General features: G+C 42.7%; 1 protein-coding gene across 1 annotated transcript; it reads right to left on the reverse strand.

Moving 5' to 3' along the window:
• Positions 1-5,668: 5,668 nt before the first annotated feature.
• On the reverse strand, positions 5,669-10,489 carry LOC104955623 (protein FAM46A-like). The gene is made up of 2 exons (XM_010782986.1): positions 9,345-10,489; positions 5,669-8,947 (listed from the first exon to the last, which is right to left on the reverse strand). Exons 1-2 carry the CDS (start codon positions 9,768-9,770, stop codon positions 8,168-8,170), a joined length of 1,206 nt encoding a protein of 401 aa, XP_010781288.1. The 5' UTR covers positions 9,771-10,489; the 3' UTR covers positions 5,669-8,167.
• Positions 10,490-10,844: the final 355 nt, after the last annotated feature.

The raw sequence follows: 10,844 nt of genomic DNA on the forward strand, positions 1-10,844 counted from the left end.
TGTCTCTCTACGGACACACTGCAGATCATTTTCTATTTACCCCGTTTGCAACCATCCATTTGGGACATATGTGACGTCAGCACCACCAGGAATTTCTGCCCGGGCATGGAGGACAAAGACAGACAGAGGGGGGGCATTAAGGAGGGGAGAGATGAGGAACATTAAACATTGGGTCGAACTCTGGCAGCATGAGAGCCTAAGTGAAATGGTTGCCCATGGGAGAGAGACAGAGGGAGGGGTTGGAAGGTGGAATGGAATGGGCCTCCATGCTAGTCTGATTTGTCTCCCAAATAGAAAAAAGAAAGTGAGAGAAGCACGAAAATAAAAAGGAGAGGTACGAAGAAAGAGGTGAAAGTAAGACAGGGGTGTTTCTGGTTTTGGAGCGGGGTAGAAGGAGGTGGAGGTTGTAGTGAGGGAAGAAGGTTTTTACCCATGCTTAGACCGTGCTGACGGATTTGTTGTCCTGAAGACCTGAATGATTTATTAAAGTGAGGAGTGGCAGAGAGGAGGGCAGCCAGGCGAGCTGTGATTAACTACGGGAGCGAGGGAGGACAATCACTCCTCTATTATTCATTACTCCACGGGAGCACGGAGAGGGAGCACGGAGAGGGAACACGGCTCGTTGAAGTCGGGAAAGAAAGAGACAGCAGTGGAGTGGACGTTTTTGTAGGCTGTACCCCCGAATCCCATCTTTTCTTAGTATTTATCTAAGTTCGTTTTTATTCCCTTTTTAACCTTGAAACAAGGCTCGATAAAGTTTCTGCAGGGCTGCACATCTGTCTGCCCACCTCAGCGTCAGAGCAAGAGTGGAGCATGCATGCAAAAACATTAGGCACACGTGCACACATGCAAACAACCCCCCAACACACACACACACACACACACACACACACACACACACACACACACACACACACACACACACACACACACACACACACACACACACACACAAAGTTAAAAAGGGCTTCTAATTGAAATTGCCTACAACTCGCGCCGGCTTTTTTTACGATTCGACTTTTGAGCCGCCGTGGCCAGGGGAGTAGCGGAAACCTATCTCCCGCCTCTCCACCCGCAAAAGTAGACGGACACCCGTTTCTCTTAATTTGTCCTCGTCGTGCCCGAAAGACGACCCCTCCCTCTTTTTTCGTCCGGTACATCGAAGTGTCGCCGTCTTATTTCGTCTTCCTGTTGGTACGCGCCCTTCCCGGAAGAAGCGACGAAAACACCGTCCTCGGGTGTCGCGTGACATGTCCGGGCGCCGTATACATCGATGTGCAGAGGTTCGCGAAGGCGCTCCGCACAATGAAGAGCACACTTGGCCTGTGCAAAGAACACGTATAACGCACCACCTGCTTCTGAAAAGAACTATTTTGCTAACGCCAGGGCAAACGAGAACGCAACACAAACACAAATATGTCCCAACGCTGTGTGTCAACCCACCTGGCTTAGTGGGTGTACGGTACAGCTAAAGGTCGTCAGCATTGTCCGTTCACCTGATTACAGAGTACATAACTAACTCTCATACCGTACACTGTCGTTTTTGACGAACCTCCCTCTGGGACACAAACACACACACACACACAACACACAACCACACACACACACACACCAACACACAACACACACCACACACACACACACNAATCAGGGGTGGGGAAGACGCTGACGATGGCGGGAAAAATAACCAAGGCAGGAAGTAAAGGGACCTGGAATGAGACATGGTGAGTACAAAATAAAACAGGAAGTGGAACATAAACTAAACTAACATGAAACATGAACATGACAATCACAAACATGACAAAACTAACATATTTGACGGGACACAACGGTCACTGCAGAAGGATGCACATTCATCCCAGGCCCTGGTGGACAGAAGTTCAGCGGCCATACAGAGGAGGTATTTTGTTTTTCTCAGTTCCAAATTATGAATGCAAATTCTCTCTTAATAGATGTGTTTTCTTACCAAAGACAGCCTTTAACTTAGCGGGTGCAATGTCATCGATTGTAATTTTAGCTCATTGACTTTGACTGAAGAGAAGCGTGGAAAAGAAATATTGAATACATTTTTAAGAGATAGTGTGATAGAAAGGATCAGAGCAACATCATTGTGCTTTTATTGGGTTTGGGCTTCATCTCAGCTTGAGTCAATCCACAGTTATCATGAACACTGCACAGTTATTTTTCCCCTCTGTGCTGTCAATACAGATTTAAAAATCACTAACAATGACTACACTCTCAAATTCAATACAGAATTTAGAAAGCTATTTAGTCTAAGTCCTCAAAAGATAAAACAGTTTGCAAGTTATTAAGGTGGCCTGTAGGTATTTAGGGACTCGGAAGGAGGAATGTTTCCTTAGAGCCAAATATAAAAAAAAAAGAAAAGAGATATCTGCTGACATTAACGAGAATTTGTAACATACTTTCAACCCTTCCTTTTGCACTCTAGCCTCATTCATAACACATAAAACATCAAATCAAGAGTTTGCTTGATCATCAAAACCTTGTTCCTGCCAATGACCTCACATTTATTAAAGGGGACCTATCATGCAAAATGCACTTTTGTACGTCTTTTATACATGAATATGTGTCCCCGGTGTTAGGGAAATCACCAAGTGTCAGAAAACACAACCCTCTCTCTTTTCCTCCATACCCAAATCTCTAAAAACGGGGCTGCAACGGATCTGATACAGACTGATACAGATTTGAAATTGTTCTGACGCCAGAAACGAGGTGCTCTGCCCATATGGGCAACTCTCCACCTATCAGGGGAATGAGAGGTTGCGTCTTGCGTGGCATGGTAACAGCATGGTAACATGACGCTCGTGCCTCGCCCCCCTCCTTTGAAGGGGGGCGTGGTCAGCTGCCACTCATTTGCCACAGAATCAGCCCTTGTGAAGACAGGGCTGGAATAGAGCAAATGGAGCGAAATGAGGCATGGCTAAAATGCATGATCTGTTTGTATTTTGAAAAAAAAACTTCACAGACATGTTTTATATAGGTATGGCCCTACAATATATTATTCAAATATAGCATGATAGGTCCACTTTAAGCTAGTGTCAGTGTGTTGTAAGCATTATCTTCCCACATGTTAAGGATGTGCTGTGGCTGATGCAGAATTTGATACATTTGCAGGAATCAGTCAAGTGCTTCCTGTTTCTCAATAGATTTCATCATACTAGTTGTATTATCTATCAAGACAGAAATATTGGAAGCTATACACACACAGGGTCAAATTGTCATGAGTGCCAGTAGCCTTGCAGCCTGGATTTAGCTTATATCAGTGGAGATTTATGCATTTTGTGCACACACAACCTTATCAGAGGAGACAGAAGATGATGGGGTCGCGGAGGGCGCACGTCAACCGCTGATGATTGTGTCAAAACTGGCGGAGATGGAAGATGCGGGAGAAAATAGGATAATACCATCTCTCACACAAATCATGCAGTATTATTCAAATCAAATTTTCTAGTCATATTCTCACTTTGGACTTGCACTAAAACCTTACTTTAGAATACACTACAGTCCCAGCCATCCATGTAATGTACTTTTAATGCGGAAGTGTATTAAATGGTTCTAGCAATTATTTGTGTATTTTGTTCCTTTGTGGTATCAGATTAAACAAAGTAATTGGTTTTATTACATTTTTAATTGCTGCAGTTTTAAAACTTTTATATCATACAACAACTTTTTTTCAAACACACCTAAGATGAACAAAAGTGACTGAAATTATTTAGAAGGGCTGAATTCACTAAAACTGAAAAGAGTCCATGTCCAATCCAACATAAATCATTGAATATTCTTGACTGCTTTAAGTTTGCTCAGTGCTGCTACTAAATGCTGGATGCTTTAGTGAAAGAATAATGATGCCTATTTGCAATATGAAAGATAAAAGAAAATACATTTATCTTGCACAAATCTTAAATAAAAAATAGTAGCCTGACTCAGGTATTAGCACAAGTGTTAGTCATTTGAATTTGTTGAGGGAAAGGTTCCCACTTATACCATTATTATTATTATTATTATTATTATTATACCAGAGGAGCAATTTGGGGTTTAGTACTTTGCCTCGACACTTTTACATGTTGACTGCAGGGGCTGGGGATTGAACTACTGACCCTTCCGATTGGTAGACACCCATTCAATCAATGAGCCACAGTCACACATATGTACATTTAAAGGGTTTTTGTTGCTGCCATTGTTCCTCTTGTCCATACAGGCCCTTGTTATCTTCCAAATCTGAAGATAATGTAGGTGCTTCAGCAGTTAGTCAAATCAAGTGGTTATCCTCCCAAGTTGTTGTATTTCAGGCAAAATCTCCACTAGCTCAGTAACACAAGCGTGCTAATATGGTGTTGTGCAGCCATGGAAAGTAACTACATTTAGTCAAATAGCCTCTTACCCATTGGAGGTTCTTGTACTTTACTTGGGTATTTCCATTTGATGCTACTTTAAGCATGTCACAGTTTTTTAGTACGTTTTACTCCACTACCATTATCTGACAACTTCAAATTTTTCCCTTGCTCTCCGGTGAAAACCTCCAAACTCCAGATGTAATGTGAATGAACAAATCTTATACTTAAACTATTTATAAAGCCTCTTGGATCTGAAGTTGACTTTTTAGAGCTATATGGTTCTCACAGGTCCGCGACAAAGCCTAAAACAATTTGATGGTCTTAAAGAACATGATGCATTGCTGTAGCCTGCCCAATAGTATATAAAGGACTTAAAAAATCACCACCTAAAACATCTACAGCAGTAGATACATACATGCATACACAAAACCTGCAGAAGATATATGAACCCCCAAACATCACATATATATAATGGTAAAACAATGACAGGAAACATTTCTACACAAGCCACATGAAGCCACAAATTGAGATCTGATTGAAAGTGTTTTTTATAATTCTGACTTTAAACTCAGAATTCACCTTTGGTCAGATCTCAAAAACAATTTCACATGTGGCGCTAATCCTCTTCCGTCGATTCACTGTCCATTTTTTCTCATCATACATCCTCTTACGTAAGATTTTCAATGCAGGACTTTCCCTTGTAGCAGAGAATATTCACAGTGTGATATTACTGCTTTTACTTCAGTCAAGGATCTCAATACTAAGGTTAAATATGCTAACCAAAACAACCTGTCAATCATCCTTCAATGGCTCAGATTAATGAAGTGTGAATAAATCCTTATCATGTCTGCTATATATAGCGCTGTGACATGCATCTCTCTATCTAGGACAGTGTGTCATGTGACCTGTGTGACAGCCTGCTGTGGAGAGTTTCGTTTCAACCATGACACATTGCATTGCTGTCACAGAGAGAATTTGATGAGCTGGCAAAGGTATTCATTCCACAAAAGCGTTGAAGTCTTTTTTGGGTCGGATGCAAATCCCCTCACATTCAACAACAGCTCTTTCTGGCAGTTCTGGATGTTTTTCTGGTCGGGCCTCTCGGGCCCCGCGGGCCATGGCAGGGATTTTCCTCTCTGAGTATGTGGGCAGGGAACCCGTCTGAAAGCAACTGAAAGGCTGACGTCAGTGAAAAGAGACACTCTCACTGTCCTTTACTTGAAAATATATATGAAGTTCATTGACAAATTAGCCTTTTCATTTGGGTGCAGTCATCTCAATTCAAAACCAATAACAAAGAGACGGGAGAATCCTGATTTCCGATATTTTATTGATGAAAACATATTTAACCTTTTGACCCAATGGACATATAACATAATATAGCAAAAAAAGCTATTGAGAACATATCCTCTGAAGCACGATCACAGATTCAAAAGCACTGCGACATACTGCAGTGTCTCAAACACTTGTAAAAATAACAATCATTAAAAAATATACATAAAAGACAAGGATATTTTTTTTCTCAAAGTGTGATTTGTAAAAGACTGCATGTACGAAAACAGATATTTGAGATACAAGATAATGCAGTAACCCACGATCTCTAACTGACAGGACGATCACTGACCGACAGGAGCTAGCTAGCTAGTCAGCTGTTAGGACTTCACTGAGAATAAAATGAAAATACATTGCCTGCACAATCCAAAGGGTGCCATCCATGTAAACAGCCATTAAGAAGATGAATAGAGCAGTTATGGATGATCAGAATCAGAAGCTGTGAAAGTTTTTCCAGCAAGAGAAATTGAGTTAATGCAGGTCTTCTGGTACTAAGTTCTATGCTTGTAATTGTAAATCTGCAATCCAGAAAGGCTGCAGTATAAGTAGTAAGTGAGCTTAAGCGTGTAATCATGTATGTACACGGTGTGGAATGAAGCATAAAAAACATGAATAAGCATTGTTAAATCGTGAAACTAGGTTGCAACTCATAAAGACCTTGAAGCTGGTGTAAATGCAGGCGATATTTCTTCAGTTTCCACTTTTTAACGATGAGCAAATGGTTTTACCAGAATGCTTTGGACCACCCAATAGTCTGACCTTAACAGAGTACAGTAAAGATTGGTAGGCCAAGATATAAACCCCATCACCAGCTGCACCTATCTCTCCTTCCTGCCTTTTCACCACTACATTCTCCCATTTTTCTTCCTCCACTGTCTTTTATATCTTCTTCTACATCAACATATTGCCCCATTACATTTCAGGGCTATCCGCGGGGCAGTCAAAGGTTTGGCACGACATTTTCCTGAACTCTGAACACAGCGTCTGCAGACACAACCCTACGCTTATAGTTCAAGCTCTTCAGCAGCAGCTGAGGAATTCCCTGCCAGGGTGCTACAGCAAACAGTGTCTCATCCTCTGCAAATATCTGCTGTTGGAGGAAGCATAGGGGACAGACAGCAGCGTTTCTCAATGCAGTCCTGTCCCCGCTCTGTGTCTCTTACTTGTGAACTTTTTCTGTCTCACGTGGGTCATTGTATACAGGGTCATTGTGTGTGAGTGGGCCTTCCTTTTGCTGCATTGATGTGGATAAAAAATGTCATAAGTTCTGAACAGTGAAGTGTTCATTTGCAAAAACGGATATCGCTTTTTTTGTTTTTTTCTATAACCTTTTGTTTTTTTTACTATGTGAGCATTCCAGATAATGTCAATCAAACCAGTGTTGGGTTGTTTTCATGTTTTTTCTGATTTTATTTTTATTTTCTCAATTTTTATAGTTACTGTGCATCGCCTAGAAATGTTTGATTCAAACGAATGACTTGTATCTGTGTTTTCAAATAAACTCTTAGAATATGCAACACCTGTATCCATTTGGGAAATGTTAAAGCATGTTTGGAGTAGTTTTAAAACCAGAAATGAAATGAAAAATATGAACCTTTTTCAACAATCCATTGATCGCACATATGACTGCTACTTTACTGCAAAATCCCCACTAAGGCATGGTTTCGTCCAAACATACAGTACACGAACACTGACTGCATGGTTTCACATGTACATTCACAAGCTTGTGCTGAAAATAATGCCGTTGTCTTGTGTGTGCCTGACTATAAACAGAGTGGGGGCTAATTCACAAAAATCATATGGACTGCTCATTCTTTTGTAGGCACTTAAAAACACGTTATGTTCACATATACAAATAGACATAGCTTCATATTTTGTTTAGTTAACCCCAATGAAAATGGGGTTTTAATGTTAGAAACAATCAAAATAAAATCTTTGATCTGTAAACAACCATAATTATATCCAAATGCGAGGCGAGGATGCCAGTTTGTTATCGAAACATAAACCAGCATCTCACCTCAGTTAAAGCTCAGTCTAGGGTGCAGGTTTTGGATCCCTGCACACAGACATCTGATTTCACCTTGAGTGTGCAAGGGTGTGTGTGTGGAGAAACTGTCAGCTTCAGGGCACTGATGCAGCCGTTTGTGGTCTGCTGTTGGAGCGTGCTGACTAATCAGTTATTGACAGATTCGATCAGTTCTGATGACAGTGCTGCTGAGAGGCTGTCGCACTTATAGCCTTTTATTTCCAAGCTACACAAATGAGTCTCTCACCAACCTGCTTGGCCTGGGCAGGATCAGATGATGTTGGCATTTCAAGGAAATGTGAGATATTCACATCAGATAGGAGTGAAAGCCAAAACACAAGCTTTGATGCAAAACATTAAAAAGAAGCCTCCTTTTTCTGTCAAACACTGGGCAGGTCTGCTGCTCCGCTCCTGTTTAAACAAATCTCTCCCTCCACCTTCACCTGGGGCTGACTCAGTTACAGGGCAGCCAGGTGGAGTATGCAGGATGCTGGCAAGCAAACACCGGCTGAACCTGCGCTATGTAGTAGTTACTGAAGTTGCCATCTGCCACGTAAGGAGCAGGTTGGTAGTAACATGTGACGTTGGCCACGTTGGGGATGACGTTCTGCTCGGCGAGAACGCGCACCGCCAGCATGGCTATGAGGCCCAAGGTCTGCCGCCTCTCGTGTCCCATCAGGCACACCGTGCTCTCGTTGACCACCCCGTGCAGGGTCATCAGGTAGTCGTACTTGCGGTCCTCCAGGCCCACAAAGTGGTTCTGAAGGTAGGACTCCAGCTTGCGTTGCTGCTCACATATATCGGAGAAGTCGATGAAGAAACGCGAGCACATGTAGCGCTGCTGGGACTTCATCTCTGTTTCTGAGGCAGCCCGGAAACCCCTCACCAGAAGGTGACAGTACTTCAGCAGACCCCCGCCTCGGATCTCCTCGGGGTTCCGGGTGCAGATTAACTTTTGGCGTAGGTGATTCAGGGCCTCTCCAAAGTCCCCGTACACACTCTCGCCCATGATGGTGGGGTGGAAGGTTTCGGCCATGGGGTTCTCTGAGCACTCATAGAAAAGCAGCAGGGAGTCCAGTTTGATCTGGAAGGAGTCCACGCTGAACTCAAACTGCCGCCGGAGAGAGTCCACGAACTTCAGCTCAACATTCTTTCCTCGGTTGTTGGAGAGGGAGATAAGACTCCAGCGGTCTGAGTCATTACACACCTTGACCATCTTCTGAACATAGGCCTCCTGCGTTTGTGTGAGGGAGAGAAAAGGAGCACCATATTAAGTAAACAGAACAAAAGTTCAACATGCACATTTAGCCTAGAATTCATGTTAAAATATCTATAAGAAAAAGTTATAGCTGCACATGTGTTTTAAATCATGCAGCTATTGACACACATATATAAGACCATATAATGTACTTGTATATGGGATGTATGTGGCTGAGCTCAGGATCTATTGTAAATTGGTTTAACTCAATCCTCTTAACTACAGAAAACTAATATTTTACTATCACTAAACTAATCTAATTGCACGTTAAGCTGTGCGTAATGGACGTTAAGCCGAATTGGCACAAATGCAATCCCTTCTTATCACATATCCTAAAGTAAACAATGAGGAATAGGTAAAAGGGTTAATGTACCTTTAACGTTAACGGGCTTATTTTTTCCTTATTCACACAGTCGGGTAAAAAATCTAGGAGACAGTCCAAAACTATGTCCTTCACAGTCTGGAAATCACTTTCCCCTTTCATATCTGCGCAAAATATGAGGTCAAGATCCTTAAAGCCCAGTCCGCTGTCCCCGTGCAGAATGTGGCTGGCTGCAGAGCCGTTTAACCGAACGTCCCGGACGTGGATCTTCTTTTCCTCCATCCGACTACGCACTACTTTTACTATCTGCCGCGGCTGCATCTCCAGAGTGGGGAAGTTCCCCCGGCCGTGGATCGGGATGGTCTCCCTCAGGATGGCGTCCAGCCGCTGCACTTGCTCCCAGTTGAGGACGCTGACGTTGCTGCCTTCGGTGTCGGACATACTGCTGGTGGTGGAGCTACTATCGTCCTCTGACATGGTGAAGCGTGGAAAAGTCCTCAATATAAAATAAAAAATATAAATAGTTTTCTCAAAATGTGACAAATGAATGCGTATTTACGCACAAGTTATATGAAGTAGCTGTAACTTCATCCGCATCAGGACCTTAAGTCGTCCGTTCTGATAGTAAAAATAAACTAAAATATTCAAAACCCAATGCAAATAGTGCAGCGGTGCGTTTTAGTTTGTGCAATAAGCCCGTGTTGGAGATCCAGTGGCGCAGCAGTCGTTGTGTTGACGAAGCCAGTCAAGAAGCGTGGAGATAAAGGAGTGCTAACGTTCTCCTCTCTTTCTCTTGTGCTTTTAAAATATTTGCCCCGGTGCCACTGTCAGTGCGTCCGAGTGCTGTGCATCAGTCTTTGAAGGTCGCTGGTGATCCAGGAGGGGGTTTTCTTTTTCCGGCCGTGACTCCATCGCCCAAAGGCACGCCTATAATTGTATGAATATGCATGAATACGCAGCAACTCAAGTCGCACTTTGGCACTATCCTCCCTCCGTCGATATCAACCCCTCTCAGGAATCTTGTGGATTTCTTACGCACAGCTCCTGCACATTTATCCTCTTCTTGCCAATAAATAATCCCGTTAAAGCAGTTTGAATGCGCTCAGGAAATCCAGATTTCTTTCCTCAACTCTTTTTAGTTCGACATATTTCTCCCACTTGTGGAGAAGTTAACCGTTACCTGCCCGCTTGACATGCTGCGTCCTTCTGCAACAAGCAGCTCCGTAGTGTGGGGATGTCAGCTGTTCTTCACCCCGCCCCCTCTGACAGCCTGCTGCTCTCCGCGAGCCCTGCTGCTCAGCACGAGCACTGTACAACTCCTCTGAAGGAACCTACTCCCCAGGCCTACTTTAATCATATTATTACAATGCTTTTAATCTGAAGTAATTTAAGTGCTCATTAACAAGATTATTACTCCATACAAAATGTTCTGCCAATTGATGCACCTGGATTCATTCATAGATTACAAGATATTTAGAGGCAGCTGTCATGATCATTTAAAACAAATTTAGAATGTAAGTAGTAAAAGTAAAACAAAGAAATATAAAGTTG

The sequence above is a fragment of the Notothenia coriiceps genome, unplaced genomic scaffold (assembly GCF_000735185.1).
Source record: "Notothenia coriiceps isolate Sejong01 unplaced genomic scaffold, NC01 NC01_scaffold00024668, whole genome shotgun sequence".
Lineage (NCBI taxonomy): Eukaryota > Metazoa > Chordata > Actinopteri > Perciformes > Nototheniidae > Notothenia > Notothenia coriiceps.